This window comes from Pogona vitticeps, chromosome 6, assembly GCF_051106095.1.
Source record: "Pogona vitticeps strain Pit_001003342236 chromosome 6, PviZW2.1, whole genome shotgun sequence".
Taxonomy (NCBI): domain Eukaryota; kingdom Metazoa; phylum Chordata; class Lepidosauria; order Squamata; family Agamidae; genus Pogona; species Pogona vitticeps.
In genome coordinates, this window is record NC_135788.1 from 121,415,483 (window position 1) to 121,434,365 (window position 18,883).

General features: G+C 57.1%; 1 protein-coding gene across 1 annotated transcript in view; it reads right to left on the reverse strand.

Annotated features, from left to right (window-relative positions):
• The window catches only part of EPHB4 (EPH receptor B4), a 32,289-nt gene extending 13,612 nt beyond the window's left edge, over positions 1–18,677 (reverse strand). The window contains exons 1-3 of the mRNA XM_072977244.2: positions 18,425–18,677; positions 5,342–5,409; positions 1,924–2,605 (exon numbers count right to left, since the gene is read on the reverse strand). Coding sequence (XP_072833345.1) covers positions 1,924–2,605; positions 5,342–5,409; positions 18,425–18,500 — 826 coding nt within the window. The 5' untranslated portion in view covers positions 18,501–18,677. The remainder of the gene's footprint in view (positions 1–1,923; positions 2,606–5,341; positions 5,410–18,424) is intronic.
• Between the last annotated feature and the right edge of the window lie 206 nt (positions 18,678–18,883).

The window sequence follows — 18,883 nt, forward strand, 5'->3', positions numbered from 1 at the left end:
CAGCCCCTTGGTCAGCCGGAGGTCTGTCCATCTTCTGCTCTGCTGGAGGCGGGTGTTTGGGGAAAGGGGAATTGGCCTGCAGGGGGGTCGGAGACCCCAACTCCCCCCCCACACACAACCTCCCTGCCTTTCCGGCCGCAGGGCAACCCCTTCACACCAAAGGCGGGTTTGCCTCCGAGGGCGGGTGTGCACCACGGCTAGCCACCGATGCAAAACGAGGAAGGCTTCTGACAACAGAAAAGGAGCAGCAGGACAGCCTCATCCAAAGGCGGCGGGAGAGGGGGGGGGGAAGAGTGGCTGATGCCCCTGCAGCGAAAGCATCATCCACTGCCCAGCTGCTGCCGCCACCGACTGAGGGGGGCCACATCAAGGTCCTTGATCTCCCCACTTAACAACAACTGTAAAAGGTACAGTACATGATCTTTGGAGATCCATCCTCAGAATATAATAATAATAACAGCCGCCTTAGAACTGGAGGGGGACCTCTGGATCATCCAGTCCAGCCCCTGGTCAAGGAGGGAGGCCCAGTGGGGGATTCAGACTTCCCACCCCTGGCCCCACAGCCGGAGAACTCCTGCACACACACACGCACCCCGAGCTCTCCTCTCCAGCCGTTTATAGTTCTCCTCCTCCTCCTCGTTCTCCAGCTTTCCGCCTGACTTAGCCCAGGGAGGACCCCCCCCCCAACGGAAACGCCTCCAGAGGGAAGGCTCAGGTGAGACCCCTTTCACAGGAAGGACCCCCGTCTTCCCTAAAACAGGGCCCTGCAACCACGCCAGACCGCCCGCCCGTGCCCACGGCCAGTCTGCTCCCCAGTCACGAGACCCGGCCGCCCTCCCTGAGCAGCTCGGGGTCCTGCACAGCCGGAGCGCCGGCCTCTTGGCTTCCAGACGTGTCCCTCCTCCCTGGGGGCAAAATGGCCGGCCTTGAACCCGGGGTGGTGGTGGTCCCGGCACCCTCTCTTCCCCACCCTGGAGAGAACTGTGCGCCTGCTAGTTTCTAGTGGGCAGAAAGAACATATCCCAGGGATTCAGTCTCTTGTCTCCCCCCCCCAAAAAAAGGACTCAAGAGGTTCCTGGCTTCTCTCCACCCACAGATGGGGGGGGGGAACAGCCCTTCCAGGAATGTCGAGATAGGGCGAGTCGAAAAAGGTGGGGATGGGGGGGGCTAAGGGGGTGGGTGGGAGAGTCAAGATTTAGAAAAACGATTTGTGGTCAATGGAGAGGGTTGAAGAGGATTGAGCAAGCCACTTCATCTCTCCACCCCCCCCCCCTTCTCTTTCGTGGCACCCAAGCACATCCCACAACATCAATTGGAAGTAAATCCATGATAGATTAAAAAAAGAAGAAAGAGAAGCCTTCATCCTATAATCAATCGCGAACTTCACAGAATTTGCTGACAGAAGAGGCCCCGGAAGAGCCTTCCCCCCCACCCGCCTCCCAGGGCTTTTAGAAGAGAAATTGAGAGAGGACAAGCAAGGGGAGCCGACCCAGCCTGTCCGTTAAGAGTTTGCCAGGATGGTTACCTACACACCAAACCTGAAAAATGTTCCTTTTGCGGAGAGCGGGTCTTAAGAATTCCCCGGCCAGCCTGCCTGTCGCCCCCACCTTTCGAGAGATACCTCCACCCTGGTTATATCCCTCCTTCTTCCACCCCACCACAATCTTCCATCCCACCTCTCCCCCCACGGGGAAAATCTCCAGCTCCCGGCACCACCGCCGGCCCTGCATGGTTCACGTCACCGCAAATATGCTCCAGACTCTCTGATTTTGGGAGCCCAGCACGGTCAGGCCAGTTCGGTCCTTGACTGGGAGACCCTCAAGGTCAAAGGGCAGGGATCTCCTGGGAGGACCTGCTGGGTAGCGCCGGCCATACGGAGCGAGGTTCCCACTCCGTAGGTCGCCGTTTGCCAAGTTGGCTCACCTCGGCATTTGGTGTTCTCCTCGGACGGCTCGTAGCCGGGGGCACAGGTGCAGTCGGTGATGGTTTGCTCGGCCCACTGACCGTCCTCCCGGCAGTACATGCTCAGTGGGCGGGAGCTGACCTTGACGGCGTGGGGCACGCACTGCCCGGTGACCGGCATGACCAGTTCCTTAGGGACCGTCTCTTGGAAGAGGGTGAAGTTGATGGTGACCGAGGGGCACTTTTGGTAGAAGAGCCGGACGGAGAGGAGAGCCATGCAGGCCCCTTGGTCCTGGAACGCCAGGTAGAAGCCGGCCTTGGAGAGGGGCCCGATTTTGAGGGTCTTGATGTTGACTTTGCCGGAGGCCTCCATCCCGACCCGCTTCCGGGTCAGGTGCTCGGCGGCCACCGTGTCCACCTTCACGTAAGGGTTCTCCATCCACGGGGGGAAGGTGGCCGAGGCCAGGTCGCTGTCAGCCTCGTAGAAGAAGACGTTGAAGGTCTCCTTGCAGGCGCGGGTGACCTTCGGGATGGAGAAGCACTCCACCACCGTGAAGCGGAGCTCGGCGTAGACGTGGGTGGCCCCCGAGCGGGGGACAAAGGTGGTCCGCAGCCAGTTGTTCTGGTTGGGCTCCCGGACGCCGCACACCTCGAAGGTCCGCACGCTGTTCTGCTCCTCGTCCAGTCCGCTGAGCTCTTCCCACTGCGGGAGAGGAAGGACAGGACATTTTGAGTGGCGAGAGAACGAACACCCGGAGGTCGGTTGGGGGGGGGGGGGAGACGTTTGGCTGTCTCGTGATCTGGCACGAAAGGACAGGGGAGCTCACAGGTAAGCACAAGGCCAAAGGATCTCGCAAGCGCCCCAATACCCCGTAAGCCCCACGCGGGGGGGGGCAGGGGTAGCAGCCTTTTCTTCTCCTCCCCCCAACAGACTAGCCCGGCCCCATCTTTGCTCTCCTTCCACAAGCGGGTGAAGGCCCTTCTCTGCAGGCGAGCTTTCCCTCAGCAACCGGATGCCTAAATAGGGTTTTTAAATGGATGGTTGTGCCTTTACTGCTTCGAATGTACTTTGGTGTCGCTTATGGGGTTTTTGTTTTTTTTTGTTTTTTTGGTATTGTGTTCATTCATTCATTCTTATAGTACTGTATACTCCTCACTGTTATTTGCTCAAATATTATGTTTTAATTATTGTAAGCTGCCTTGGGTCCTTCTTTTAAAGAGAAAGGTGGGTTAAAAATAGTTTTAAATAAAAATAAATATTAGGTCTCCTGCAATGGAGAGCCTCCCTCTGCCCGTGGAAAAGCCGTCTTGCTGTTATGGCCGATACCCCTTTCCCTTGATCTCTCCTAAAGCATATCTCAACTGGTCTCCGTTTGGGGTGTGTGTGTGTGTGTGTGTGTGTGTGTGTGCACGCGCATGCATGTGTGCCTGTTTCCAGTCCAGGAAATGCATGTGAAGGACAGGAGGTTGCCAAAAGGAGCCGCGCCCGAACACTGGCTGGCGCCGCGCCATCCCTCTCACTTACCCGACCACCACAGAGTCAAGTCAAGCCCAAAACAAAGAACTTTTTTTAAATATACAAGTTACTTCCGTTGGTTAATTTCTAAAAAAAGGAGAATGGTGTGTGGGGGGGGAATTTTTTGGTAGGGGGTGGGGCAAAATCGTCTCAAGTTCAACCAGAAACGACACCCATATCCTGGGAAAATCTGCCATCCTGAAGGGTCAAATCAGAGGGAAAGCAATTTGGGAACAGGATCAGACCAAACACCTTTCTCACTGCAGAAGCAGTGAGACCCTTCCTTCCTTTTCCCTATCTTGATTCCTTCCTTCCTTCCTTCCTGATTTACTTATTTAACTTGTATGCTGCACCAATTCATGAGAAAACGGCTCTGGTCGGTTTACATCGAGAGAGGAACAAGCATGAAATAAAACGAATCTTAAATATGATAAGAGACAAATGTCACCTATAAACAAATAAAACCACCCTCAACTAAATCCATGGAAAACCGAATGAGGGCGAACAGGCGGCCCAAAAAAGAGTCAGTCCCTTACTACGTTAGGAGGGGATGCGTTCCAAGGCTTGGATGGAAGCGCCCTTGCTTCGAGCATCCTCCGGAAGGCCGCCAAAGGAAGGGGCCAGGAGTCGCTCCACCGGGAGAGTCCATTCCTGAGGGATGGGGGTGGCTGGTGGTTTCTTGACCTCCCTGGGACGAGAAGGGACTGAGAGGAGGGGGTGGCACAGGCCCACCTCCCACTAAAGAAAGCACCTTCCTTTCCAGGGGGTGGGGTGGGGTTGGAGGACACGTTTTATTCATCTCCAGCTTTTCTGGACCACAGCCCACTTCGTCGGATGCTGCAAAGGGAGTGGGTTGCGGCTGCAAAAGATGGGGGAACCTCTGAATAAATCTGGGGAACCTCTGAAGCACCCCAAGACCCTTTCCCCTTTTTCCTTCTCTAAAGTAGCCTCCTCCCTTTTTTATTGCCTCCTGAGATTATGAGCCCTCCTGTAGCACAAGGTAGCAACTCCTGACCGTTCAGGCAGTCATAACTGCGTGCATCTTGAAGGTGTATAAGGCCATCTTTGGCGTTTTCCTGCCGTGGCCTAACGTAGCGACCCCTTTGGAAAGGGGCAGAGTTGGTGCTTTTTTTTAGAGCCGCGAGCTACCGAGAGTCTGAGTCTCTCTGACTAAGGAATTCTGCCGCCGGACGCAGAGCTTCCCGAATTTGGCTCACGAATTCTGGAAGGAATTATTTCCTTCGTCCTATATGCCTGTTCTGTTGGCGCTGCTGCAATTGCTTTTAATAACATCTTCCCACGATTTTGCTTCTTTAAAGGTCATAATGTCTTTTTTTTTCGAAGACTCGATTTGCGACTTGGAACCCACCCACTCCCTCCGCTTTTTTCTTGGGGGGGGGAAGCTTGTTTCTATTAGGGACTCAGACTTGGGGATTGTGGGATCCGGACCCCAAAACCTGCCAACCTCCCTACAACACGGACATTCACCCGAGAGAACACAGGCCAGGGATGGGGGGGGGGGCTTCTCTTGCCCTCCCCCAGGGAGAACATCCCTTAGAGGCGGATAGGAACTGCAGTTACAATCCCTCGATGCACCGAGATAGGCACTCTGTGTATGCTCAGAGACCCTGTTTCCCTTCCAAGGTGGTCTTGAGAAAAGGCACTCAGCAACTGGGGATCTGCAGGTCACTGCCCCTCGTCACTGCCCCCCAACCCGCTCAAAATGAGGCGGTCCGTGAACCGGGCATCTCTCTGCCCGGTTCCTCTTGCTCTCCTACCTGGGGCGGTGCCCGGCAGACATGGGTCCCGACTCTTCAACCTGCCCCCAACCCCCTTTGGACGGTGAAGCCTAAAGATGTCCAAACGCCACCCCTCTCAGCACCTTGCACCGACCACCCCTCTTCCCCCCCAAACCCCAATTACCTGGCCATCTGGCGGGTACGTTGTCCATTGCAGGTCCGCCGTCTCTAACTTGGTGTTCATCAGGCTCTCTACAAGATCAACACAGAAAAGAAGGGCTGAGAAGGGAAAGGATGCCGTTGTGGACAGTATTGACTGAGGGTTGTGTGTGGTTGTTGTTGTTGTTTTCCCCTACCTCCCATGCTGCTTTTAGTAGGTTTGGCTGAGATCAGGGCAGGGGTCCATCTATCTAGCACTAACCGCTCATTCTTCCCCGCCTCTGATTTCAGAGAGAGCCCCCACCTCTCTGCTCTGCATCCTTTCCCCCCTTGCTTGAGTATGTTGGAAGTTGGTCAGTTTTGTGGCTTGTTTCCTGTTTGATCTATTTACAACTGCTAGTAAAGAAAACGGTTTTCCTTCTTTCTGCTGTTAAAGGCGATGGAGACTGTAAATGCTAGTTGATGAGAAAAGGGATGTATGTATGTATGTATGTATGTATGTATGTATGTATGTATGTATGTATGTATGTATGTATGTATGTATGTATGTATGTATGTATGTATGTATGTATGTATGTATTTTATTAGATTTATATCCTGCCTGTCTAGGCAGGATATAAACAATAAAACTAATAACATGTAAAAATCCAAGATGTAAAAATATAGATACTGAATTAAAATACAGAAGGAGGGAAAGTCTGCCTAAATAGCCATGTCTATTGGATGAAAGGCTGTGGTGGAGAAACTCTGAAACCTCTGGGGGGTCAAAATCAACGAATGCTCATGCACAGATGCATCATCTTAAAACCCCAGGGCCCGAATCTGGACTAGGTCGGGGATGATGGCACTTGGAATCCAGCTTTCCCAAACTCTGTCTCGGTTAGCAGAGGGTGCTCACTGCTCCCGATCCAAAGGCACCGTGCAGCCGTTTCCTCCTTTGTGCGTTTTTCATGGGGGGAAAGGGGATGGGGGGAAATGGTGGGAAAGCACAGATGTGTTAACGACCGACACTCTAGTCCCACAAACCCCTCCACATGCAAGCCAAACCCTTCGAGTTAGTTATGGCTGTTCGGGGCCACGGATATGGGGTTCATACAGTTAAAACGGGTGCCCCGTCCACACGCCGAACCCTCACCAAACCCACGCCGAATGTTGCAAGCACAAAAGGAGTGTTTGCCGTAACTCTGGAGGGAAATTGGCAATCGTGGAGGGACTGGGAGGGTGTGTTTTCCACAACGGCAACTGCTGTGCTTCATTACACACCTCGGTGTAGTGGCCTGAAAGGCAGGTTTTTGGCCCCAAACCGCTGATTGCCCCAAGGTTTAGCATAGGTTTGGAGCACCTTGTGCCTCTCAACGACAAACCCACAAGTTGTGTCTCACGAGACTTCTGCAGACCCCCCCCCAACCCAACCGCCCACAACGAGCGGTTGCGTTGATGGGAGAGAAGAAATGGGCTTGCTGGGTTTTTAATTAACGTTGCTAGAAAACATGAGGACAGGCACAAAACGAGGAGGCAGCATTTCTCTCACCTTCTAAAAATAATGTTTTCTGTTTGAAAAGGAGAGGGCGTTTTTTTCGTGGGGGGAATATGAAGGCAAAGACCCCCTCCCCTATATGTCATGACCCCCACCCTTTCTTCCACAGCACATTAAAAGCCTCACCGAGAGACCCCCAAGAGAATACAAAAAGCCCCTTGATTTCACAGCAGGGTGTGCAGTTTATTTCAGACCCTTATTCAAAGAATCTTGAGTTGGCAAACGGAGAGCATCGCTTGGATCAATGACTGAAAACCGGCCCTCTTTTTCTGGGTGCTGCAAACCTCAACCTGAATGGATCAGGGCTCCCATCATCCTGCACGACAGAACAAAGGGAAGCCAGCAGGACGCCTGGATTCTTTTTTCCTGCAAGATCTGAGAATGGGAGGCCAGCAGGAACGCCAGGGTCCCTCTCTGGTGGTGCCACCGGGCGCCCGAGACCTCCTCCCTTTTCCCACTGCCTCCTTGTGAGTCAGCAACACCCTCCTTTTGGAGGAGGATCATCGCTGCTCCTGGAAAGCAGACAGCCACCCTCCGGGACCTCACAGGTACACGTGGCATGCCTTCGGGTCTAGGCACATTCCTTCCACCCTGAATGCCAGGGAAGAACCTCGCCAGCCAGGTGGCGCAGGAACGCCAAGCCGAATCCAGCCCCCAACACGCACAGACACACACGCACACAAACACGCACACAAACACACACACAAGGCGCCCTGTTGTGCTTCCCTGTGTGGGATTCTGGGGCCGGGCTGAGCTTCCCGAGGGTCAAAGGTGGACGCTCCATGGCGGAATATTTATAAAAGCCGGACTGGCGTCATTTCCCCAAACAGCCGCCCGGCTCCTGCCGCCACCCTGAGCCAGGAAACCAACTCCCTCCATTGAAGCGATGCCCCTCCGTCGCCCCTTTTCCAAGCCCGGCACGGACCTCTTTCTCCCCCTCTCCCCCCCCCCAGGCTTCCACCCCTGCACCCCACTTCCCACAGTCCCCCCACCCACCCACCCTTCAAATCAGCATTCCTTTCCTCCATTTCCATGGGAGGGGGGGTGTTTGCAATGGAGCCAGGCTTCTCCCCTCCAAACCACCCCCCCTCCCGCTGCCAAGGTCACCTAAGGAACAAAAAAGGCCCTTGTTCTGGCCTGGTCTCCCAGGTGCGCACGCACACGACCCTTCCTTCCCAGCATGTGGGAAAGTTACTCTTTGGCACAACGGCTTCCAGAGCAAGCCAGGCGTCCGAAACCGGAGAGGAAAAAGTTCCTTCCTTCGCTGGAGAAAGCCAAGTGGAATAAAGCAGAGATGACCCCCCCCATCTCCCAGAGCCTGGACTCCGGGGTTCCCTACATGAGGCTAAGTGGGGGGGGGGGAGGGCAGGCACCATTAAAAAAGTAAAAGGCTCCTCTATTCCTCCCCCCCCCCCACTGGCCCTACAGGTTTTTCCAGAAACGAACAAGAGCGGGGATGGCATCAAGGCTGGAATGCATGGGGTGGGGATTGGGAGATCCCATCGGACCCCCTCCCTCAGTCACAAGCCTCCCCCCCCTTGGCCAGAGCCCCCCTCACAGGGAAGGAGGGAGGGAGGATAACGCGCGGGGGGGGGGGGAGGAGAGCCACCACCGGAGAGCCCAGGGTGCTTCATCGGAGGGAAGAAAAAGGGAATGCAGACCCCAGGAGGATGAGGAAGGCTGGCCCGGCTAGCTGGCTACCCTGGTGTTCGAGGGGTCCTGGGTTCAAGTCCCGTTTCTGCCCTTCTTCTTTTTGTGCAATGCAAGCTTTCCCTCCTTTTCGCTCTCTCTCTGGCCCACCGCTTCACTTCGTGGAAGGAAAGCCATGGAAACAGGAGGCCTGCCCCGCAGGGTGGTTGTGGTGGGGAAGCCAAATTCGGGCAGCCCGCCTGCTTCTTTCCCGGGATTGGGGGGGAAAAAACAAAAAAAAACCACCAGAGTAAAATAAATGATGAGGAGTTTTAATCTCGGGGCTTGTTGGCTCCTTCTGTTCTCCCTTTCATGGGCCGCCGTCTGTGGGAGCCGTTTTCCGTCTCCACCAGAACCCCGCGGGGGCCGAGGATGTTTCCAGAGCCATAAATCCTCCTTTCCCACCAGCCGCCCTCCCCTCTGGCTGAGACCGACAGCTCCCTCCCTGGCTTTCCATGGGGCAACCCCCCCCCAGCCCTTAGTCGAAAAGAGGTTATTCCCCCCCACACACACACACACACACGCAGACACTTCTGCAGTCCTGGACCAGATGAAGCAGAGCAGAAATGAAAGAGGCAAAAGGGACGTCTTCCTTTTCTGCCCCCCCCCGACACCCTCACCCCCAATCGGGACTCGGAGGGTGCTGGGATGTGGCGCTTAAGGGGTGGGGAAGGGATGGGTGCCCCAGCCGGGGCAAGTAGGAACCGCATGGTAATTACAGGGTGCTGCCGCCAAGCTGGTTGCGATGCCCGAGGGGCGACGGAGGAGGAGGAGGAGGAGGAGGAGGAAGGGGGGAAGAGAACCAAAGGGAGGAAAATCATTAAAATCGGGACCTGGGCTGGAGGGGGGGTGGGGGTGGGGTGCTCGCTGGCAAAGGAGAGGTTCGAGGGGGGGGCAAACGTTTCATGTTTAGGGCCGACAAAGAACATGAAGAAGCACGGCAGCTGCAAGAGCCGTCCTGAGCCTGGCATGCATTCAGACTACAAAGCCCATCGCCCCAGCCACCAGCCCTGTCTGGAGTGATGGGGTCTGCAATCCACCCATTCAGTCTGGAGGGTGGCGAGTGGGGGGGGGGGAAGCCACGCAAGACACCAATCCTGATGAGGAATATTAAGGAGACTTTGCAAAACCCTTGGAGGTCCCTAAAGTTCCCTGTTTTTTTCATGGTACCCACAAGGCTCGGGGTTTGGGGGGGGGGACTGCCGCCCCCACATGACACTTAGGCGAGAGAGGACCTGTCCCGCATCTATTCTCCCCTCCTCACCTGCTGGCATCCACTTGACTTCCTCCCCACCCAGTCATATTTTCCGTCAGACACACCAGCGTCCCCTCGTAGCGTCCCCCCCCCCCACAACTGCAACTTCATCTCCCACTCATTCCTGTCTAAATCCATCCCAGATGTGTGGGGGGAGGGTTTGGCCCCATGAGAGTCAAAGCGAGTGAGGTTTAGAAAAGGTGGGGGGGGACACGGAAGGCCCCCCCCAGGTGAACTCTCCAAATGGCTGCCCCAAAATGAACTTTTCCAAACTCTGGACCTGCAGGGGAGAGAGATCTGATGGAACAGGTTCAATTCATGGTGTGACCAGCCCGGACGCCTGGGTCCTTTTCCCCTCCGACCCCCCCCAATGTCTTCCAGAGGAGTCGTGAGCCCCAGGAGGCCAGCCCCCCCCATCCCCACCTCAACCCATGGCAAGAGTCGGGAGGGAGGACAGGACCACACCCCCCCCGCATTACATGGAGAGTTTATTAATTAAATCCAGGACACGGTTCCCAGTGCAGTTGTTAACCCACGCTGACGGCTTAATTACAGGCAGCTTGCGCCCTGCCCTCGTGGGCAGAGAGAGAGGGAGGACCAGGTGTCTGTGGGGCTCATAAACGCACTCTTAATAGCGCCCCTCGGAAAAGAAACCGCTCGTAAAAGTCTGGCCCCAGGCTTGGGCAGGAACATGAGAAAAGAGGAAAAGATCGAGTGCCCTCCAACAACACAACACAATAAAACACAACACTGCACACAGAGAGGTCCCCTCCCCCTGGTGCCCCACCCACCACCCCAACTCCCACTGAAGGACTGTCCTGTCCAAATGTCCATGGTCTGATTTACGGATCAAGGACTAGCAGGAGGGAAGGAGCCAACCCACCGTCCATCACAAACGGCCTCTGCGGGCACCAGATTCATCTGCAAGCCCAGAGAGTCCCCGGCTCCCGTCTTCTTCCCTGGAGTCAGACGCACTGCGATTTGGTTTAAATTCAAAAAAACCCTCTTCTCATTGGCATCTGTACCTATAAAGTTGCCTGGAAAAGACCCTGATGTTAGGAAAGTGTGAAGGCAAGAGGAGAAGGGGACGACAGAGGACGAGGTGGCTGGACAGGGTCACTGAAGCAACCAACATGAATATGACCCAACTCCGGGAGGCAGGAGGGCCTGGAGTGCTCTGGTCCATGGGGTCACAAAGAGGAGGACACAACTTAATGACTAAACAACAACAACAACAACCTATAAAGTGGCCCGCGCCACTTTACCCAAATCAGTGCCCTCTTTCAGGAGGTGTTGTGCGCGGGCACCCGACAGTCACGCCAACCGAGACCGCCCACATTTCACAAGGATCCGTGCCGTGGAGGGTCCCCTCCTCCAACTTGGAAAAGAAAAGAACAGGCAGGCCAGCCGGCAGACGAGTGGCTTAATTTGCGGAGGCCGGATCTTTAAAAACAAGAGCAGCCAATGTCCCAAAACAAACAAACAAAAAGCACCAACACCCCAAAAGTCACCACAGCATCTACGGAGAGGCAGTTTATTCCAAGTGAGATCTTTGGGATGCAACAGACATAAACGTGAGGCAGGCCGTCAATTGCCCCTGAATCGATGCGCTCTCTCTCTCTCTTTTTCTGCCCTTGCCAACCTGCCTCTGGGAAGTGTACCGGATAACCGCTTTCTCCCTGCCTTCTCCAGGCTTGGGTGGGAGATGTGCCTGCCTTCCCCCTTTTTTTCCTCTGCTGGCTCTTGAAAACCTGCAGGATGATTTGCTTTCCTGGCTAGAAGATAAACTCTGCCTTGGGCAGAGTTTGGAAAAGTTGATTGGGGGGGGTGAATGAGGATTCCCGGAATCCCGGAACCATCTGTGGGGTCCTCGGACGACTGTCCCCCAAACTGCACTCCTCAGGCACTGGTGCAGGGGGTGGGGGCAGTGAGCCCTCCACCTGCCCACACCCACACTCCTACAGAAACTCTGGCCAGCGCTTCCCCCCCTTAAACGAAATCTTGGGTTTGGAATACGGGGTGCCCCTCTCAAGCAAGACCCCCACCAATGCCAGTCACAAAGGGGTGAGACGCCAGAGTTAAGCCCCTTCCCAGCACTGGCATTGAGACCATCGGGTCCAGGATCAGAGCAAAGGGCCACCCAATCGATTCTAAGGGGAAGGAACCGATTCCCTCCACTGGGCCTCCTTGGAGAGGGGCTGGAGCCGAGGACCCAGAGGCTTCCCTCCGGTAACGACCCGGGTCAGTTTGTGAGTCCACATTTACTTGTTTCGTGCTTTTCAACTTGACGAGGGCCGCTAATCAATGTACGACGAAATGTATAGAAAATATTAATTTAAAAACCCCAAACTGGCTAGGTGGAATATTGTGGTTTTGCACAACCACCCGTGTCTGAAGCTTGGGGGGGGGGAAAGCCCCGCGGAGCCAGCCCAATCTCCCTTCGATGAGTTGGGAGGGAAGCTGCCGCCGGAAACGTCTTGTCTGCCTCGTGTTTCCGCCAGCCAAGCCTTTCAGGGTCATGGGAGAACCCTTAAGGTCCTCCACGGCGGATTTTGAAATCTGGACAGGCTCTGGTGGGAAGAGGTGTGGGTGGGGTGGGGGGGGTCTTCCGATATCAAGGAGCCAAGGCTTTTAGGGCTTCGTCAAGCGACAGGAACGCCACCAACCAGGGAGCCCAGAAATGGGCAATCAATGCACCAGGAAAAGTGCCTCTCTTGAACCTGGGCCTTTCGAGGATCTTAATCTGCAAACGCCGGCCTGCTTCAGAGGGGCGTCGTAGCAATTCCACGCGAATGCAAGAGAGCACGGCCTCCTCCCCAACACGGACTCTCCGTGCCATCATTCGGGAGCCAGAGATGCGACCGGCCCCAGTCACGAGTTTTCCCCTACAAAGCCTGGCTGGGATTTTTCTCCGATTATGAACGAGAAACCGAAGAGCAGAGAGGGCGGGGCGGTGGGGGGGGGGCAGACGGGACATGACAGGGGTTTATGAAGTTATAAACTACTGCACAAAGGATCGTAAATTATTTCCTCTCTCTTTTGCAACCGGCTTCAGTTCAGGGCCGTCCACTGAAGGCAGCTGGAAGGAGGCCAGGCCCAACCGCGTCCCCGCGCTTCTCCCAAACAAAGGGATTTTTTTCCCCACTCCTGGACTCAGCGCCACCGGCTGGAACCGGGCCCAGCAGCTTCATCAGCACCCAGGCGCCGAGGAGAGGCCCGTCCCATGAAGGTTAGGGGCCAGAGAGCCTCCAGGTCCAGGTGCAGTCTACCTGGAACCGAGGGGAAAGCAACAAAGCAGAAGTCTTTGTGTAGAGGTAACCCCCTGTGGGGTAGCGGCACATTGGCTGGACCCAGGTAACGACAGAGAGCGGGAGAGGTTCGAAGGGAAACACTTGGATGGCTGACTTGGATTTAAAATGTGTTCTACTCCCCCTTTCTCCTTGAAAAGGGCCCAAGGCGGCTTGCGCCAGGCAATATCTGAAAGCTAACAATGGTGAGGAGGCAAACCCAGAAAGGATCTTCTCCCCCTCTGTGTCCATGTTGCGAACACTCCTCCAGTCCCGAATCTGGCCAGGATCTAAGCTCACCTTAAGCCACTGGTTTGGACTGAACAGGCTGGGGGGACCAGGAGGTCGGGAAGCCCACCTCCTCTGGGGTGAAACGGGGTCCTTCCCTGCAGCCGTCCCTTGATGATGGCGGGACCCCTTCCCGAAGGGAGGTCAGCCCGGCACCACCCCGGACAAACTTTCACGTGGCACCTTGGGGTCGGAAACCGGTTTCTAAGCAAGCAGCCGGAGCTGTTTTTGATGTATTTCAAAGCACAGAGGCTTTTAAGAACCGTCTTCTCTACCCGCTTGGGAGAATGATTTAAATCTCCTTAATGCCCATCACTAGGGGGGTGGGGGGGAGATTGGGGGGGAAGGCCCTTGTGGGTTAAGGAGTGATAAATAAATATTTCGGTCCTGAAAGGAGGTCTGCACCAGACACCTGTCCCATGGCTGGCCAGGCCATCCTGACCAAATGCAGGAGAAACGAACCAGCCCGTGAGAGAGCGGGAAGGAGAGGAACTCCCTACAGGCATGTTTGCAACGGTCAGGGGGTGGGGTGGGGTGGGGTGCGGGTGGGAAGGCAGGTAGGTAGGAGGGCCTGATTCTGCCTTTGATAGCAGCGCAGTCACCTCCCCGAGGAGCCAAAGGATTGTACAAGGCTTTGGCAGATGGGAACGGAAGGGAAGTGGGAGAGCCTCTCCTTTGATGGACGAGCCAGCCGCCGCGGAGATAAAAAGGCGCCTCCTCGGCCCTGCTTTGTGTGTGTGGGGGAGAGAGAGAGAGAGAGAGAGAGGCGTGCCTGCGGCCCATCCCTGCTGCAGCCTTTCCCCGCCGCTCTCAGGATTTCTAGAACCTCCTCCGTCGTCATGCCAGGAAAAGTGGTCCTCACCCACCCGCCCGGTCTCCCTGCACCAAGGCGGCCACGCTGGTGCATCGGGCCCAACCTTGCCTAGGCACCTGAAGAAGTGGCCCCACCAGTCACAAACACTTATGCTACACAAAAGTTGCGGGTCTTCTTTTAAGGGGCCACGAGACTCTCTTGGCGGTTCCTGCTGTCCCATCTGCCCGTTCCCGGAAGATGGGAAACACTGGTTTGGCACGCAAGGACGTGGATCCACACGGATCCCTCCTGGGCATCCGGCCGGGGCACCCTTTGAACCGCCGTCCGCCACAGACGGCACCCTCACCTGCCAAGCTGGCCCCCCTTCCCTCCTTCTGGCCATCAGTGTTCCCACCAGAAAGCCGACAGTTCTTGGGGTGAGGGAGGAAAAGCCTGCGTGGGCTGAGGAAGGCACGCCAGAGGTCAGGGCTCAAGCTTGGCCGGGACACCCTCACCTTGTGCCCCTAGGCCAGCGATGGCAAACCTATGGCACGCGTGCCACCACTGGCACGCAGAGTCCCTCTCTGTGGGCATGCAAACCATAAGTCGCCATCGAGAAATACTTGCCCGTCCTCCAGTCCCGGATCTCGGCACTCCCCTCTGCTGACGCAGTAGTCCAGCGGAGGGGTGCAATGGTGGGGGGGGGGAATTCGGCCCGAAGGGGGGGATTGGAGGACCGGTAAGTATTTATCTGTTAATACTGCCTGGGGAGGGGAAGCATTTAAACCTTGCAGTGTAGGGGCAGTTTTTTTGTTTTCTAAACTAAAACCTCTGTATTCAAGTTTAACGGCAGTGTTGGCACTCTGAAATACTGAACATAAGTTGGTTTTGCGTTGCAATTTGGGCACTCGGGCTCAAAAAGATTTGCCATCACTGCCCTAAGCCTTGGGTTCAAACCTCACCTCCTGCTGCCTTGCTAACAATCCAAGAAAAAAAAAACCCCAGGGCCTGGCAGAAGTGGCTTGAAAACCAGGCCGAGGGCCGGCAAACGCCTCTCCTCTTAAAGGGATCAGATCAAGTCACTGGAGACCCAGAGCTTGGAAGAGCCGCTCGCCTGAAATGGATCCCCCACAAAGGAACTTTTCAACGGTCTCCCTGGGAGTCCCTATAGCTGGGCCAGCCGCAGTGGTCTGGACTCGGGGGGGGGGGTGTCTCCTTGCACAAGAACAGGATCTATCCCATTGATGACTGAATGATGAAGGAATCAATAAGGACACTAGGACGGCCAGGAGCCACTGGACCAAAGATGGTGCTGGATGTCAGCAACTAGGCAGCCCAGAGGGCAAGATCTGCCCATGGGCGGAAAGCGAATTTTGGGACAGGAGCAGCTCCATTTTTGGGGGGGGGGGGAAGAGGAGATATCAATGTAATGGGTAGACAGAGCAGGGGAGGCCGGGGGGGGGGGAGAGCACGGCATTTTGCCCTCACAGGTGTTCGGGATGTGGGTACACGGATACCTCAGCCTGCTGGGCTTGAGCAAAGCCTCGGCGCAGCTCCTGGGCAAGAGGGCTCAGGGCTCGGGAGCAAGCGGTGCGGGGCATTCTTCGGGACTGGCCTGTGGCGGAAAGGGGGAGCCGGGACACCCAAGTTCCTCTTCCGAGCAGCGGCAAGGACCACCACCACCAGCAGCCCTTCCCTCTTGGGGGAGAAAAGGAGCCCCACTCTCCAGATCCCATTCTGGATACAGTTGCAGCAGCTTGCGGTAGTGATGATGGGGCGGGAGGGGGACAGAGGGGGGGGGAGGAGGAAGAAGGGCCATGAATGTTCCGTGTGGGGCTGGGCCTACAAAGCCACAATGGAGGAATTCAATTAATGTGTTATATGCTCCAGCGCTCCTTCACAGCCTTGGGAGAGACCTGACCTCCGAGGAGGAGAGGAGAGACCACAGCCGGGTTTCTGGAGAAATTGCGGGGGGGGGGGGGGGGGAGAAAGAGAGAAGAGACAGAGAAGGGAGATTTTGAGTCTTGCTTAGGAGGGGGTGGGAGGGTCAAGGGGGGGGGGGTTATCACTGGTTTAATGTCTGTGTGTGCACATGTGCAGACTTTAAGGAGGCCCCTCATTCTCAGGTGCAAAAGGGGGCCAGAGTGTCAGTTGCTCCCTAAATTTCTTTTGCCCCCCCCCATCACATGTCTGGGGTTGCAGTAGGGGCTGAGAGCAACCCTAGCTGGAGAGGGAAAAAAGGCTGCTTCTCTGGTCCTCCCTTAATCCCTTTTCAATGAGATTTCTGCTCCCGGGAAAAGAAGGGGGTGGGTGGGTAGGAGGATGAATGAATGAATGAATGAGAGAGTAAGGAGAAAACCATCTAGGACAGGAGGTTGCTGCTCTGGAAGGTTTTTTGTGTGTGTGTCGGGGGGGGGGGGGAGAACAGAGACACACATGGGATGCCTATCTTCTTGGTAGGGATGGCCAGGACTCCTGGGTCCCCTGCTGAAAGGAGTGGACAACTGGGAGGAGGGGGTGGGGTTGTTGAGGATCGCACCAAGGACGGAAACCAACCAACTTGTCCTCCACCTTAAGAGAGAGAGAGAGAGAGAGAGAGAGAGAGAGAGAGAGAGAGAGAGAGAGAGAGAGACACACCTGTCTTCTGCAGACTCAAAAGTGCTGTGCTGGTGGGGAACAATCAGTGGCACCCCCCTCCCAATTTTTATTCCAGAACTGGCAAAGAGAAGGGAGGGGACGCTGCATGGACATGTGCGCACAACTTCCCCTCCCCACCAGGCTACTCTCCCGCTCCACAGCTCAGTCCAGTCTTGGCAGCCTCTCAGTTACCACGTGGGGCAGGGTTTTGGGGGGCATGGACACTGCTCTCTCCCCCCCCTCCCCCCCACTTTTACTGCCTCCTCTTCCCAAGGGAACCCAGGTGTCCGGGGAGGGGGAGGGAGGCGAGGAGAAGCTCGGAACCCACTGGCAGCTGTGAAGCCAACCGGGCCTCCGCTCGCTCGCTCGCTCGCTCGCTCGCGGCCACATGTGGATCTGGAACCTCGAGAACAGCCTATATCAGATTGGGATGGGAGCACAAGAACTTGATGGCACAGAAGGTGAAGAAGACGATGGATCTTGGAAAGCTCCCCCCCCCCCCGTTGCTCATTTTATATATATGCTTAATGGTCGAATCACCTGTTCTTGCCATGCGCGCTTGTTTCTACCACCGGACCAGACCAGAAGCCCTTTTCCGGATAGGGTCCCCTTCCTTCCAGAGTTGCCCAACAACGTTTCCAGAAAATCTGGACTCTCCGTCCCAGCCTGGAACCACCACCATCACCACCACCAGGACCCTGTCTGGGAACCCAGGAGTCCTGGCGCCCACCCACCCCCCTGTATTAGCATGGAGACCCCTCCCCAGAAACACAGATCTTCCCCAAGCCCCAGGAGGCCCCACTAGGGGCGCCCCCCCCCCCGTCCCCAAGGCGCCTGCTCCCGAAGAAAACTTTTAGGTTGGATTGCAAAGCAAAAGGCAGCCAGGCTAAGGGGGGGCCGGGCCGGGCCCTCCCCCTCCCCCTCCCCCCTCCAGGACTTCTTTTGGGGCTGCGGGGGGGGGGAGAGAGAAGAGAAATGAAGAAGGGGGACCGGGAAGCGAAAAGCAAAGATTGGCGTATGGGTGGGGGGGGGGAGAGATGAAAGAGAGGCGAAGGGAGATTAAAGCCCACGGCCGATCGTTGCCCTGCGGGCGAAGGAGGGGGCGCAGCCCGGGCACGTCGGAAGGCGGTCGCGGTTGGGGGGGGGCGCAGATCGATCCCCTCGGAGCGCTTCTGAGCACTTGGCAGGGGTCCGATAAAAATAGACCGGGCGGGGAGGAGAGACCGGGGGGGGGACACACACACGGGCGCGCGGGTCGTGCAGGACTTGGGGAGGGGAGCAAACGGCGGGGCCGGCCCGGTGGTCCCCGCGTTCCCGGGTTCGATCCCGCAGGAAAGAGAGAAAAAGAAGACCCCCGAGGGAGGGACGGAGGGGGGGTCCCAACACACTCCTAACACGCGCGACCCCCCCCCCCGTGTTTCTAGCTGCCAGCCCCAACTGGAACCCAGGCGTCCTGCTGCCCAAAGCGATCCAGAGCCCCCCTTGGGAGGGGGTCTGCCGCGTGTGCGCGCGTTCCCACGAGCCCCGAAGGGGGGGGCATTCCCTCCAAGCGGCCCCTATCCCCCCTCCCCTCCCCTCCCGGCCGTCAAGGGGGTGGGGGGGGGCGGCACTCACTCACTCACCTTCCAGGGCCAAGGCCAGCGGGATCCAGAGGCTCCGCAGCCACCACCGCCAGCCGCCCGGGCGCCGCGCCGCCATCCCCCCGCCGCCGCCGCCGCCGCCGCCGATGCCGGGCGCTCCAGGCTGCCGCGATCCGGAGGAAGGCCGGCCCGGGCACGCCTTGCACCCCGGAGCCCCTCGGGGGGCATGAAAGGAGGGCGCCGAGCGGCCCGTCCGGAGGGCTCTTCGGCCGAGGGGCTCCGCGGAGAGGCTCCGACGCCCGGCCCCCCAGCGCCCCCGGCGCGCATCCAAAAGCCCCCCCCGCGCGCGCCCCCCCCGCCGGGGGCAGGCAGGCGCGCCCCCTCCTCCCGGAGCTCTCTCTCCTCTTTCGGGCCTCCGCTCCGGATCGGCGCCGGGGGGGCCCCCCTCCCCGCAAGTCTCCCAGCTGTTTAGGGGGCCGAGCGGAGCCCTCCTCCACGTAT